The 15,444-nt window shown below is 48.5% G+C and overlaps 1 protein-coding gene across 2 annotated transcripts; it reads right to left on the bottom strand.

The window, feature by feature from the left end:
• Window positions 1-1,787: 1,787 nt before the first annotated feature.
• Window positions 1,788-15,374, bottom strand: DNAJB1 (DnaJ heat shock protein family (Hsp40) member B1). Of its 2 annotated transcripts, XM_045082924.1 has the most exons (4): window positions 15,267-15,374; window positions 10,768-10,852; window positions 3,499-4,079; window positions 1,788-3,212 (listed from the first exon to the last, which is right to left on the bottom strand). In XM_045082924.1, exons 3-4 carry the CDS (start codon window positions 3,988-3,990, stop codon window positions 2,982-2,984), a joined length of 723 nt encoding a protein of 240 aa, XP_044938859.1. In that variant the 5' UTR covers window positions 3,991-4,079; window positions 10,768-10,852; window positions 15,267-15,374; the 3' UTR covers window positions 1,788-2,981. The 2 variants fall into 2 exon arrangements, with proteins under 2 accessions (XP_044938859.1, XP_004748279.1); XM_004748222.3 differs by lacking the exons at window positions 10,768-10,852; window positions 15,267-15,374 and adding an exon at window positions 5,280-5,617.
• Between the last annotated feature and the right edge of the window lie 70 nt (window positions 15,375-15,444).

Genomic DNA, 15,444 nt, shown 5'->3' with positions numbered 1-15,444 from the left:
TACCTGAGAGATGGGACATTTGTTGGGGGCAGACTTGTGGGGGAGAGGATTTTCATTCTGTCCCCTCCAGAGTTTAGTACTGTGATTACACAGCCCCAAACCCTAGAAATTTAGAAATTATGCTTATGCGTATATATACAGACTCCTGCACCAAAGTCTGTTTTCTTCTTTTTCTAAAGGCAAAAATCTGATGCCATGCCTTTCCCATAGTGCTATGGCAGACAAGGGAACTGCAGGCCTAGAGGAGGGAGGGGACTCAACTGTTCTTCACAGGCCAAATGTACATTTTGAGTTTTGTACTGTTTAAATCATGTTACAATGTGTCCCCTGCTCGTGTGGTGGATTCAGGTGAGGTGGGTTAGAGAGGCAGCTCCATACTTACCCACACAGGAGGGGCTCTGAAATGTGCTGAGAGTCCACATGGGAAAGTAAAGCAAATCCATTAAATTGAAGCCAAGGATGCAAAGCAGTCTGCCAGCACGTACCCCAAACACCGCTGGACACACACTCGGTCCAGTGTGGCAAACACGTGTCTGAGGGGCTGGCTTTCTGCCCACCCAAGTCCTCTTTGTCCTTTCCACTATGAACATTTGCCTAAAGAAACCCACTGCCCTACACACACCTCTAGGTAGGGAATTTCTAGTTACCAGAACTGTGTGTTTACAGGCTTTGTCCACTTCTGAGTTGGTGACTTTGATACGAAGGTCACAGGGACCTGCTACATAAGATTGGGGCACAGAGGTGGCACTGACCAATTGACCCCAACAGAGCCCAGGGCCAATTCTGTAGTAAATGTCATCTTGGTGCAGGTCAGCATACCTCTTTTGGCTCTGATATGTGGGGTCACCTCCCAACTAGGATGGCATCCTCTGGGCTCACTGCATATGCTTGTCTAGGGAGAAACCTACATCCTACATCTGGGGAAAAGCCCTCTGGATTTGTGCTATCCAACAGCTGCTACTAGCTGTGTGTGACTGCTGTTGAGCACTTGGAATGTGACTGAACTGAGAAACTGAATTTAGTTTACTGAATCTTAAAACACTTCCATTTAAAGATGACAGAAAACATTCTAATCACTTACAGAAACTTCTCTTTGACAACACAGCTCCTACACCATTTTCAGTGGCTAAACTGTTTCAGTGGGAAGGGAAAGCCACCCCTAGGTTGATTTTAAACACACTGGCATTTAAGTTTTTACTTCAAGACATTTTGTAGCAAAGTAGCAATACGTTGTTTTAAGCCTATGTAATTACTTACCTTGTAATAAAACCAGTTCCTTAAAAAAAGTAACAAAGGAAAGGCAGCCTCAGTGTCCTGCCAACGGAGCCAGGGCAGGAAATGGGTCTTCTCCAGGGTGGGGTCAGCCCTGGGCTGGAATTCCAGTCTGGTTTGGCCAGAGCCTGCCTGACACGCAGCCTGTTCTAGCAAGAAAGGAGTAGAGGAGGATCATAAGGGCAGACCATGCACCTCCCCTGGGCTCCAGAAACTGGGCCCTGCAGGACGGGAAAGGGAATTCCTGAACTCGAGCCCACCCTTCCTAAAACCAGCTCTGAAATCCACAGGGCTCTCTGGGTGCCTGGGTCAGGTCCAGGTGGGCTGACGTTCTCTACTCTGCAATGCAGCCCAGAAAGGGAGACTTATCTCTCCCTTGCAGAGTTCTCCTGCCTGTGCCCACCCCCAGCCTTCCCTGGCCCTTCCCTTCCACACTGACTGCATCTGGAGGGACACCCAGCCGCCGCCCCAACCCATCAGCAAAACCCTCAAACAGAGTCGCAGGACTGCTCCCCTGAGGTTTAGCATCAGTCTTTAATGCTGTCGTGCTGCACATTGACAAGTCACACGCTTTGGTCTCATGTTGGCAGTGTCAACTTACAATGAGTCTAAAGGTCTGAGCACCAGACTGGCCTGCAAGGAACAGACACTTGTTCCAACCCGGCCCCCCTCCCCAACTCCCAAGGTTCCTTTTGAATTCCATCGTGGCCCTGTACAGAGAGCAGCAGCTGCCGTGGACTGGTTTCCTTTGAGGGCCCACCAACATTACACAGAATTATAAAAACATATTTACAGACGTTCCACAGTGCTCCTGTAATCAGAAGCAAAGACCCTTTTATCAAAAGGGATTATATCTAGAGCTGTGCAAAATTCAAAAGGATCAGATCCTTTTGAAAGAGTCCAGAGTCCATTAAATGAAAAACTACCTGGGCACTTGTAAACCCCAGGTGTGCCAAAAGATTGCCTTATAGATAAAAGAAAAAAAAAAAAAAAGAGTGTGACCCATAAGTGAGTGCACGTGGCTTCAGAGTCAGGGGTCGAGAAGGTCCCCTACTCTGTCCAGGGTCCCTGACCCTCTAGGGAGATGCATCTGTGCAACTCATTCACATGAGGCTGGCTCCCTTGGTCCTGCTGGAACAAGAGGTATTGCTTGTGGGTGCCAGCCAGGCAGTTTTGCAAAAATAATCGAAGTTGGTTCTCAATTTGAGATGGCAAAAGAGAAAACAGGATTCTTCAGGGGAAGAGCAAGACAGGGGAGACAAATACAGAATAAAACACTAACTGATCACACAACAGAAACTGAGGAGTGTACAGGGTCTGATAACCAAGATGGCAGGTTGGCACCACCCAATGGCCACAAGTCAAGGGACTACAGACACATCAAGTCCAGCTGTGGGTCTGCCTCTTGACCGTGGGCGGGGCCTGGAGGAGGGTACGGGCCCATCCCGGGAGGGCTGCTGGAACCAGTGGAACAGACTGGAATGCCTTTTCCTGCTGTCCCCACCACCAGCTGCCCTATCGCTCGAAAAACCACTTAAGTCTAGTGCACGACTTTGAAAGATTGTAATATATTCTCTGGAAAACATTCAGCAGTACGAAAGCCCTCCCTGGGCCCTCCCGCCCTCTCACGGGTCCACAACTGGTGGAACGGTCCGGAAATCCTTGAGCTCTGGAAAGGTCCCTGGTCAGTCCTTGGGAAACACAGGAGACTATATTGGAAGAATCTGCTCAAGTACGGTTCTTGACGTCTGGGGAATCCTTTCAGGGAAGATTACTTCAAACTCAATAATGAGGTCCCCGCGTTTCTCGGGCGTTTTGGGGAGGGGGAGGCCTTCTCCAGGAACTTTTCGCCGCATGCCAGGCCTGATGACATCTTTGAACACAACGGGTATGGTCCTGCCGTCCAGAGTGGGTACGTTCACTGTGCAGCCACACAGAGCCTTAGAGAGCAAAGACAGAACGTTAGATGGAAGGTATTTAGGATGCTCAACTCCCGTCCAGAAGCCATTTAATGTAGGGGGAAGCACCACCAGGCCCCTGTAGCTAAGACCTTGCCCCCAGATATGGAAAACTCTGGAAAAACAGAGCCCTGGTCAGTCTCGTTTTTGCTGTAACCCCCAAGCCTGGCTCCAAAGTGCTCAGACATATCTGTCAAGCAAACATCCAACGACTTCAAAATCCAACAATCTCCCTCCATACATACTACCATACTTATTAGTATCCTACCTCCCGAAGGCTGATCTTGGCTGGATAAATGACATCAGAGCCATCTCTCTTAAAGATATTGTGTGGCTTGTCCTTTAAAACAAAGACAATGTCAGCTGGAATGTTGTTGGAGGTCTGGTCGCCTTCCTTGGGGAAGGTGATTTTGGTCCCTTCTTTCCACCCCCGCTTCACTTCGATGGTCAAGATCTTGTCTTCGTTGCGAATGCTCTTTCCATCGGGGTTCAGCCGCTTATGGGAGATTTTCATCTTCTTGGTACAGCCGCTATAGATCTCTTCAAGAGAGACCCTAAGGTCGTGGGTGACAGGGGGATCTTGCTTCTTTCGGGTGGGCTCTTGGGCAGGACGGGAACGGCCAAAGTTCATGTTGGTGAAACCACCCATGCCCATGGGGAAACCAGAGAACGGGTCATCAATGTCCATGCCTTCCTCCCCGTTCCGCTGCCCAAAAAAGGTGTCAAAGGGATTTCGGCCACCGAAGAACTCCGCAAACATGGCATGAGGATCTCCATGGAATGTGTAGCTGAAAGAGGTACCATTAGCACCACCACTGCTCCCACCACTGGGGCCACCACCCTTTAGACCTGAAAAGCAAAATCAGAAGAAATGAGATGGTGGTGAGCTTCTCTTCCCCTGCCTCCCCCACCCTTTCTCTCTAGGTGCTTTCACTAAGGAAAAAACTTGAGAACCATTAAGGGTGGGGGGGTGGGAGGAATTTTTTTTTTTTTTCAGCCTGTCAGGAAGAGTAAAGAACCCTAAGTCAGAATTAGACTCCCCCCTCCAGGTGCTTCAGCGTGCCAGAACAGGGGTAAAGGACTCAAGCGCCCTCTCTAGAGGACACGGAATTCCCAGCACTTCTTGACTAACCTATTATCCCTACAAATACATTAAGATTTACAAAAAATTTATTAAGAGATCAGCTGAAAAAGGCACGCTCCACGATCAGCGCTCAGTAAGTGTTTACTCTCAGAAATACTCAAGAGCTAGGAATGTGTGAGGAGCAGAAATGAAAGCAAAACCATAAACGCAGCTTTTCAAATTCTCACATCCTGGCACTAATTGCCACCATCCTTACATAAAAACCCACTTCATTTCTTAAGACTCAGCACAGAAACCAGTCTGAGTCATCCACGGGCAACTGGACAAGACAGCTTCCTTCTCTGGGCCTCAGAGGCCTGTGCCGCTGCGGCCGGGCCGAGGCGGGTTCCTCTACACCTGGACTGCGTTCGGGCGCTGGCTGCCATCTACGTGCCTGGCACCAGGTTAGATAAGCACTTTACAGGAATTATCTCACTCCGCCCTCACAGGGGCCCCGGAGTGAGGTCGGCGCTAATCGGTGCGCTCATCCGCAGGCTCGCCGATCGCAGGTCAAGCCCTACGCGCAGCCACAAGCCCCACCCTGCGACCCTGGTTGCTAGGCCTGCCACCTCGGCCCAGGTGAGCTCCGGACTGCCGGGGCCGCGATGACACCGGCCCGGCTCGGCCTCGGTCCCCACTGCGTCGCATCCGCACCCCTGGGACCGCTTGGGGACGTGGGTGGAGGCGCCTAGGGAGGGGCAACCGCAGACATGCTAGAAGCTTCTGGGCGAGCTGCGCTGCCAGGACTCCTCCTCCCATCCGGCGGCCGCCAATCCGAGGGCGGAGGCCCGCGTGGCCGGAGGGCGGGGGCCTCTCGCCCACCGGGCCCGGGACGTCCCCTGGGGACGCTACAGCCCGGCCGCCGGGCCTCGGTTCTCCCTCCTGTCAAACGGCGGGGGCGCGCCCCTAGCCGCGCGCGCACGCACCTTCTTCCCCGTAGCGGTCAAAGATCTCACGCTTGCGCGGGTCGCTGAGCACGTCGTAGGCCTCGGCGATCTCCTTGAACTTCTCCTCGGCGCCGGGCTCCTTGTTCTTGTCCGGGTGGTAGCGTAGCGCCTGGCGGCGGTAAGCCCGCTTGATTTCCTCGTCCGACGCGCCACGGGCCAGGCCCAGCGTCTGGTAATAGTCCTTGCCCATAGTCCCCGCCTACGGCCCGCCGCCCAGCTGTCGCCGTACTCCGGCTTCGCCGCCGCCCCGTCCCGGACTCTATATACCCGTCCGGCGGAAGCTTCCAGAGCCCGCCAGCCCCCTCCAGAACCTTCTGCCCCGCCCTCCGCACCGCTCCGACCAATCGCCGCCTCCCAGTCGGCGACGCGCGACGTCCGGGGCGGGGCTTAGCCGCCAACGGCTGCCCGCGCGCGGCCACGCCCCTTCCCTCTCCGCCCCCGGCAACGCCTCCCCGCGGCGCGCGCACTGAGCGACGAGGGCCCCGCCCACTTGACGGGGAGCCAATCGCGACCTTTTTTCACTGCCTTCGCGGACCCCGGTCGGCCGCGTGTGTTGTCCCCAGCCTGGGTCAATAGGTTACGGCACACCTCTCGGGAAGGGGCGGGCCGGATGTGGCCCCTCCCCTTAGGGCTGCCCCGCTCTTCCCCGGTGACAGTAGAACTGCTCTCCGGCTTCTCATCGGGCTCTGAGAATGAGGGTTCTCTCTCCAGGTGATTCTGAGAAAGCTGGCTAACATTGCCTTGCCCTAGGTTCCCCCCTACCCCGACTTCTGTAACAAGGGAAGAAAAATACCCACCCGCCCTCTTCTCTTGGCTGTGGGGAGAATGCAATGAGTCCCAGAACCGTCCCTGTCCTCACCATACAGGTTCCTATAACGCAAGGTGAGGCCCCGGGACAAAAGTTCACCTCCCCGGAGTGATCTTCTCTCCGGGGAAAAGGCTCCTTATGCCTTTCACTTTACCTTTTTCTCAAGAACACCTGTCACTGAAATCTGAAATTATCCTGTTCTTTGGTTTTCATGCTAAATCCATCTCCCTCCCAGCCTGCAGTTGCCAGAACCCAGATACTGGAACAGTATCTGGCATCCAGTCGCAGTGGACACTTCATAAATATTCCTGCCTGTTTTTAATGCACCTGCTTCATTTTTCTCCCCACTACATTTATGATTTGGGGGGTGGCATGGGTGTGTCATACACCTCTCAGGGTCTATGATTCCCCTTTGGCTCTGAGAGTCTCGGGTGCCTGTGGTCAAAGGCAGGACTGATGGGGACAGGAGGCTCAGAAAGGGGTACCAACGGAGGAAGCCATAGGGAAGAAGGGGTAGGCAGTGGTGGTGGTTGGGGTGGGAGGTTCCTGGAAGAGCTGCCTGGGAGGTGAGGGTGGTGTGATGCTGGCTCTGGAGCCAGACAGTAGGTTTCATTCCCAGTTCAGCACTTCTGGCTGCATGACCTTGGGCTGGTTACTGAACCATCTGGGGCCTCAGTTCCCTCATCTGTACAATAAGGATAGCAGTTGTACTTGCCTCATGAAGTCGACATTTGTAGTGTGCAAGACAGACCTGGCACAGAGGAAGTATTATTGAAGGGGTGACTAACCATCTCGGTGAATGATGGGCTACTGAGCCACCCCCTTCCTGGCAGCACCACAGCAAAATGCTTCTGGTGACTGCTGCCTTGGTGTAAGCTGAGACTTCTGAGAAACAAGACCATGGATTTCCCCCCGCTTTCCAGTTGGGGGGTGCTGGCGATCCTTGGCCACTCACTGACCTCACCAACGGTAACCATGTCAGTAAGGACTGGGTTAGTACACACACTGGCCAACCTGGGAGGATGATGGGTCTGGCCTGGGCATCCATAACTATAGTACAGCAGGGGCCCTGAACCATCATAAGGGGAAAATAATTCAAATTTTTAAAAGTTTCATAAATAAAAAATAAGTTACATAAATAAATAGCAGAAGAGTTCTTATTACGAAGGAAAACCCAGCATTTGTGAACTTCCTCATGGTTACATGCTAGTATTTTATGGTATAAATTTAATCTAGAGTTACAGATGTGAAGACCTCCAAAGGTGTTGGGCATCTTTGTATTTGGAGGCAAACTTAGGGTTGGGAACTCCCCCTTCCTAGGTAAGCCAGGGTCATGTTTGAGAATTTTTGTCTGCCCACCCAAACTACACAGTATAACCCCAACACCTCTCCTTAGGATTTTTTTGCCCTGGACATTCACTGGACACTTCAAAACATTACTGGAAAAGTGGCCTCCACAGAAACCTCAGCAGATCCTGAGCTCTCAACTCAGAGAAGATGGGATGGTTTAATTTTATGCATCGGTTTGGCTGGGCTTTGGTACCCAGATGTTCAAGTAAACACAAATCTAAGTGTTGTTGTGAAAGTATTTTGTAGATGTGGTTAAGTTAATGTCTATAATCAGTTGACTTAAGTACAGTAGATGATCTTGGATAATGGGGATGGGTCTTGTCCAATCAGTGGAAATGTTTTAAAAGCAAATAATACCGAGATTTCTCTGAGGAAGAAGTGTCAGTTCCTGGCCAGGAGTTTCTAGCCTGCTGTTTTGCCCTACAGATTTCAGACTTGCCTAGGTAGCACCCCTAATCATGTAAGCCAATGCCTTGAAATACACCTTTTATTCACACACACACACATACTCACAAACACGTATATCCTGGTTCTGTTTCTTTGGGAGAACCCTGACTGATGTAGGAACAATACAGGTGAGTCTGGAGTCATTCAGCCTCAGCTGAAATCTGGGACCCACTATTTACTTATTTACAGCCTGTGTGATCTTGCGTAATGTGCTTGATCTCTTGGAACATTAGGTGTGTCCTCTATAAAATGGAGATAAGAATAGATCTTAACTCCCAGGGTTGCTATGAGGATGAAATTAAGAGGGGCCATTACACTACAACCATATGAACATTATAATGACAGCTGACACTGACACGACCCTACTATGTGCCAGTCTGGCTCTAAGTGTTCCATATGTATTAATTCATTCACTCCTTGCAATAATCCTGTGGGGTTGGCCTAATGTTACTTGCATTTTGCAGGTGGGAAAACTGAGGCTCTGAGAGGTCATGTGACTTGCTGCATGAGGTCACCGTGAGCAAAATGCTGAAATGTAAAGTGTTTAGCACACTCAGTATTTATGGTAAGCACTCAGCTTGTGTACAATGTGATTCAGATGATGATAAAGCCTTCATTTTAAATAAATGATCACTACTGTTTTCAACTCTGCTTCTCTTCATCAAAAAGACCTTCAAAAGCACTACAACCATATAAACCAACAATTCCACCCCTGGCTGGAATACCCACGTGAAATAAAAACCTGTGTTTACATAAAAGCCCATGAGCAGATGTTTATCAAAGCTTGATTTGTAATTATCAACAGCCATTAAAACCTAAATGTGCTTCAGTGGGGGATAATCAAACTGTGACCTAGCCACATGATGGAATAGTATTCAGCCATAAGAAAGGACTGAGTTACTGGTACAGAAAACAATGCAGACGAACCTCAAATGCATTATGTTAGTGAAAGGAGCCAGACTCAAAAGGCTGTCTGAGTCGTACTGTTGTGATTCCATTTTATAAGGCATTTTGGAAAAGGTAAAAGTGTTAGGGCAGAAAGCAGATCACTGGGGGCTGGGATGTGCTACAAAGGGAGACAGGGGAATTTGGGGGGGATGATGGAAATGCTCTGTATCTGGACTGTTATGTTAGTTACACAACTGTATATATTCAGAGCTGTACACTAAAAAAGGTAAATTTCACTGTATGTAAATTACAGCTCAATAAAAAATAATTCTATGGACCTAAAAACAAAAAAGGTAAGACTGGGTAAAACTTGGGAAGCCTCTCTCTGGGGTTCCTGACACAGTGGAAAGTTGCTACTCAGCCCTGGCTTGTCTGGTCTAGGCTTTACTTTCTCTCACACAGCGCGAACCAGCTCCATCACATACCCCAAAACAAGCCAAGCCAGGTTCCCAGAGAAATCAAGATCCTACCTTACCTGCACATGGGAACTACAAAAGGAGCTTGTGAGACAGATAGACACACCAGAACTTCAACATTCAAATGATCATGGGTTCCCCCAAATCTGAGATAAAAGGAGCCCCCCACTCATTCATCCTTCAGTACTGCCACAGCACCAGACCTTTCTGGAATTTCCGTCTTGGAAATTGCCATAAAGGGCTTTTGGCAGTTGGCTCAGCAAACTAGCTGTGACTGTTATGAATTAGCCACTGTATTGGGGGTGATGAGGACAGAAGCAGGGTCTAGCTGTCCCTAACGGGGGTTCTGTTAGTGAAAGAAGCCAGACTCATGAATGGTTGGAACAAAGTGGCCAGTCTTCATTCTGAAGGTGGATATTATTTCTGCTGACAACCTGGTTACTGGAAGCCAGATGAGACCAATAAGGAGTGCTTGCACCTGCAATATCCATCTAAAACAAGGGGGTATTGTCCTTTCTGAGCTGGGTCCTGCCCTTCTATGAGCTTCCTGTGGGTGAGGAGAGGGTGGAAATTATTGGTATGCCCTTTTTGGCACACAGCAGAGTAGGTTCACAGAATGATTTTGTGCCTATTGAGTGAGTGTGGGGCTCAGGAAAACAGTATTGAAGGGTAAATTCCAGAATGTTCTGAGTCTGTAGGGATGTACATGGCCTCTGTCTAGAATGACATCAGTTTGGATCCCACACACCTTAACTAGCTGGAATACAGCAACAGAGAAGACACACTGACCGACCCAGCCCACATTACAGAAGCTGGAAATTGACAGGGCAAAGTAGCAAAACTTGGGTGGATTTTAGGGGTTCAACTGTGCCTCTCAGTACTTCACAATTAGATGTCTCAAGTAAGTCAACTTGGTAAGATTTTAACTTTTTGTTTCTAAGTGATTGTTCCTCCTGTCCCCCTCAATGAAGGCAGGGAGGAGTGAAGCCTGTCAGGCCACAAAGTATCTCAAAATACTGTGAACACTAACTGCCAACAGAGAAAAGATCTGTGTTTTTGAAAGCACAATTATAAAACACTTTTATGGGGCGCCTGGGTGGCTCAGTGGGTTAAGCTGCTGCCTTCGGCTCAGGTCATGGTCTCAGTGTCCTGGGATTGAGCCCCGCATCCGGCTCTCTGCTCAGCAGGGAGCCTGCTTCCCTTCCTCTCTCTCTGCCTGCCTCTCTGCCTACTTGTGATCTCTCTCTGTCAAATAAATAAATACAAATCTTAAAAAAACCAAACAAACCGCTTTTATGGTTTCATCTCTTTTGCCCAGATAGGCCTGGCGAAAAAGACAGTGAGTTTCTCAAGACCACAGCCTTGGATTCCTTTACTGGAAGTCACAGGTCCCCAAAAGCTGTAGCTTTAGAAGTTTCCAGAACTGAACCTGGATGACTAAGTGTTAAGCATTGACTCACCTTGCCCCACCCTGCTCCCCTGTGAATCAGTGATTTACCTTTGATGACTTCTCACCACATTTCTGATGTCAGGCCTCTAAGTTCCAGAGGGTTCCACAGTTGATGAAGGCTCAGGGGCGGGCTCTGGAATGAGGAGAAAGTAGAGAAGGTGAGGGAGTGTGCCAGGTGCTCCTAACTCTGTCCTGAAATCTTGAGTGTGTGCAGGAGGCTGTGTGTGTGAGTGTGTGTGTGTGTGTGTGTGTGTGTGGTGGCATCCAACTTCTCCAGCCTGCTCAAGACAAATAATCAAAGGAGCAAAAGCATGGCATGACTCCAGACCAGCACTGCCCAGTAGAGCCAGTGTGACGCAATACAGACAACCACAAATGCAAACCTGGCCTGCGATTTTAAATTAGTTAATTAATTAATTTCAGATTTTATTTATTCATTTGAGAGACAGAGGGAGAGAGCACAGAGGGAGAGGAAGAAATGGATGGGGCTCAATCCTAGGACCCTGAGATTGTGACATGAGTCTAAGGAAGATGTTTAACTGATTGAGCCACCCAGACATCCTGATTTTAAATGTTCTAATAGGCATTTTAAAAAAGGAACTTAATTGTAATAATCTACGTTAATCCAATATATCTAAAATATCATTTCAACTTTTTTTTTTTTTTTTTTAGAGTTGATGAGGAGAGTTTACAATTTAGCTGCAAGGAAATCAGGTTACAATTTCTGTGACACATAACATTTCCATAATTACAGTATCAAGCGGTGATCTCTCAAAACATTAAAACTTTAGGAAGTGCGTAGAATCTCTAGAATAGTTATAGTATTTTCCCAAATGTAATCCAAGGTTTATCATTGGTTCAGTAGTACTTCATGAGCAACTTCACATACCAAGGAAAAGCCTGAGTTAAAGAGATTTACGATTTAAATCTTGTCAACATTTGCTAAAATCTTAGAAAGTTTTAAAGCACATGCCTAAATATAATTAGGGATGTTAAACACCTGATAAAACTGAACATAGAAACTCGTTTTTCTGGGTAGGCAAAGAGAAAACCATTTACATTTTCTTAACAGCAGATCAATTGATCTAAGAAAACATTGTCCTTTTGAACAGAGACAATTTCAGTCTTGTACCAATGTATCTTTAAAACCCATTAATTTCGATCTTAATCCATTCTTGACCATAGCTAAAATTCCTTTTCTGAAGATTTCCCTTCACAAACCTTCTACAACTTTCCTTTGCATTCAGGTTTTGTCCCAAGCCGTTTCCTTCTAAACAACCATCTCATTTAGGACAAAATTAATTCCTTTACCTTCAACAAAATGTATTTCCATTCCTTAAATCTTTCTTACATATCTCCTACTTTCCTACATACAGAGTTTCCCTTTATTCCATCAGTCTTAGTTACACTAAGCAGAACTTCGTATTCTTAGAAACACCTTTAGTTATTAACCAATTGTGAACTGTTACAACAGAATTCTTCAGGTGGCAATTTATGAATCAGTTAAGTGGCAAACAAGTTTACCAGCAGATTTAAATACTCTTAGTTTCTTTGCAGTAAGTAAAAAAGCACAAACCTACATCCAGTAATTAATGACTTAGCATTTTATCCTGTTTGGTTAAGACCTAGATGTCCACAATTTAATTCCACTTGTCATCCAAGCAAAACTTTAAAACTTTCAGGTTACCAAAGACTTTGAAAGCTACTTCAGCAATTACCCATTAGAAATTTGAGACAGACAATTAACCATCAGTTTAGTCATTTCTTTGCTAACAAATTTTAACAAGTAACACAAGCTTATCTGACCTTCAGTAAACTTTGATAGAATAAAAGTTTCACATTTACTGCTGTAACTTCAAAGACACGTCTTATCTTAATTAAACCAACAAACTTAACTTAGTTCCAATAGTGATTTATGTTCCACCTGGGCCCACTCCACTTTGAATGTTTACCTGAGAAATGCGTGGGAAGATCTGGAGTGGGGAGTGTTAGGTCCAGGGGTGCTCTTCTTGCTCCTTTACAGTGGAGAGAGAAGGAGCCGTGGTGCATGATCTAGAGGCTAGTCATGCAGGCTGCACGCACCTTGGTGCAGAAACACAATAAGGGGGAAACAGAAGAAACAAAGTGCTGCCAGGAGGCAGAGAAAAGATTCCCGGTTTTAGAGCTCATAAGCCCCAACAGAGGAGCAGACGCCATGCTTTCCCACCAGCAAGGGGGAAGGGGTTAGGCAGTCCAAGTCAGGCCAGAGAACACAGGGAAACTTCCCCGAAACAAAGAGAGTTTCGGCAGCTGCTTGGGAATATTCCTTATAGTCTCTGTCTCGAGTTAGACCAACCCCAGTTGGCTCCAGTTATAGCCATTAACACGGGACGTGAGTGAGGGAGAAGCCCCCACATCTATTAAGAGAAACAGAGAAATAAAGCCAGAGTCCCCTTTGCTAGGGATGGCCCAGCAACCTGGGTTTACTAGAAGAAGGCTTATTTACGTAATTATCATCGAATATGTCAGGAGAAAGATTACTAGCTGACTCATTTGGGCAAACACATTCCGCAAAAGCCCCTTAGTCTGGGGTCCTGGTGCAGAGCAATGAAGGCCTAGGTATGAGCAGTGAAGGTATCCTAGGTCCATTTGCCCTGTTTCCTGCAGAGGAGATCTAACTGATAGATCCCACTGAGGCCATGCAGTGTTACAGGAGCTCAGTCCTCTCCTAAGTTTTGCAATCCAAATTATTTCCAGTGGGTTAAAAGGCACCCCAAGGTAGAGTCCTTGGGAACTGAAGAAGCCTACTGAGGCCATGCTTCCAGAAAAGTAAAGAAGGTCCATTACCAAATCCCCCCTGACTCCTGGGTAGCGTCCCACGCAGGATATGTCAGAGGTTCCTGTGTGTCAAAAGCGACCAGAGGTGTCCCTCAAGATATCGCTATTGATCACCATCCTGCCTTCCCTAGAAGGCATTCGTGTCCTAAGAGGCCCTGGAGGGGTGCCGGCGTCCCTCCACTACCCCATCGCACCCTAGGCTACTGATGGGTGCCTGGTCAATGGACTAAAATGCTTGTGCCATGCCATCGTATGTCCTGAAGACTGCATACTGTTTTGCCATATTAACCCACAAAAACGCTAGAGAAGTTTTGGCAAGGGAAATTACTCAATTTCATAGCTTTAGGCGGTTTGCCGAAGACACTGACGAGAAACAGAAAGATTGAAATCCATCATGGTCTATGCGACATTCCAACACATGTGGTCCTTACAGCCAACTTCCCTAGAAAACGGTCCCCGGTTGCATTTTAATTCAATCGGGTACTGGTTTCGGCCGGCTCCCAGTGGAGGTCCCGCGGCCAGAAGTGGCTAGACCGGGCATGTGGAGGGGATCACATTAGATCATTCAGGAGGAAACCTCACACGGGAGTCTTAAGATTGGCAGCCGTGCTGGTGACTTAGTTGGCTGTCCCGTGCCCAAGAGAGACAACTTTCTATAAGAACAGGAATAGAGTGAGGCCATCAAGTTTCTGGGTCTTATTGCCATTCCGGCCAGGGTACTAGCTTACAGCCAAAAGGCAGACGCTCTCCTCCCCGTAGAGTAGCCACGGGCTAGAGGATTACAGCCTGAGCAATTGACATGCAAGTGTTCCAATAAGACCATACTCCTTGAAAAAGCCCTGGAATGAGAGTACAGGAAGAGGAGAGAAAGTACTCACCAATTCTGCACCGAAGCTCAGAGTCCAAATGTAAAGACTCACAAATCTCCTGGCTGGCTCGCCAAAAATGATGAAGTCCCAGAACCTAAGTCAGGTTCGGTGGGGTGAGGTTCGGAGCTGATGACTAAAGAAAGAATTCTTAAGACATCTTTGGTGCAAAATGGTGGTTTATTAAAGCACGGGGACAGGGCCCGTGGGCAGGCAGAGATGCGGCTGCCTTTTTTAAAGATTTTATTTATTTATTTGACAGAGAGAGATTACAAGTAGGCAGAGAGGCAGGCAGAGAGAGAGAGAGGAGGAAGCAGGCTCCCTGCTGAGCAGAGAGCCCCATGCGGGACTCGATCCCAGGACCCTGAGATCATGACCTGAGCTGAAGGCAGCGGCTTAACCCACTGAGCCACCCACGCCATTTCAACTTTTAATTAACATAAAAGGTTATTAATGAGGTTTTTTTTTTTTTTTTTTTACATTCTCCTTTTTATACTAAGTCTTTGAAATCGGTGCGTGTTTTACCTTTACAGCACATCTTGATTTGTACCAGCCACGTTTCTAGGCTCACTAGACCCAGGGCCAGTGGTGACCATACTGGATAGCACAGGTAGACAGGTGTGGGCCCCTGGCCTACGGGGCTGGGCTTGCACCCCCCAGAATGGGGCGAGGACTCGGTTTGTAAGTTGGGGGATCCCCGGGGGCTTTTCGTCATACATGTCCCCTTTCTTTCCCTTCCATTCATGACAGATGGGGGTCCCCTCGTCCCCTCGCCGGAGAGGCCTCTCCGTCCAGGCGCCCCAGCACACGCCCCCAGCACCTAGCCCTTTCAGGTTGCTCCCCATAACCTAGGGGGCTGCCCACCTGGGAATTCACACAGTCGCGCCCCCCGCCATGCGGATGCTGTCTTCCCTGTCACTCAACTTTTTGCTCCCGCCCCCACCTGTAAGGTAACCGTCGCTTCCCTTGGTTTCCACAGCGACGCCACCAAGGGGCGGGGAAGGGGCGCGCGGCTCCGGGGCCCCACTTTGATTGGTGGGTG

Source organism: Mustela putorius, unplaced genomic scaffold, assembly GCF_011764305.1.
Source record: "Mustela putorius furo isolate JIRA1106 unplaced genomic scaffold, ASM1176430v1.1 tig00000095_pilon_pilon_pilon, whole genome shotgun sequence".
In the NCBI taxonomy this organism is placed as follows: domain Eukaryota; kingdom Metazoa; phylum Chordata; class Mammalia; order Carnivora; family Mustelidae; genus Mustela; species Mustela putorius.
Note: the sequence above shows the minus strand (reverse complement) of the source record. Positions and strands in the feature narration are given on the sequence as shown.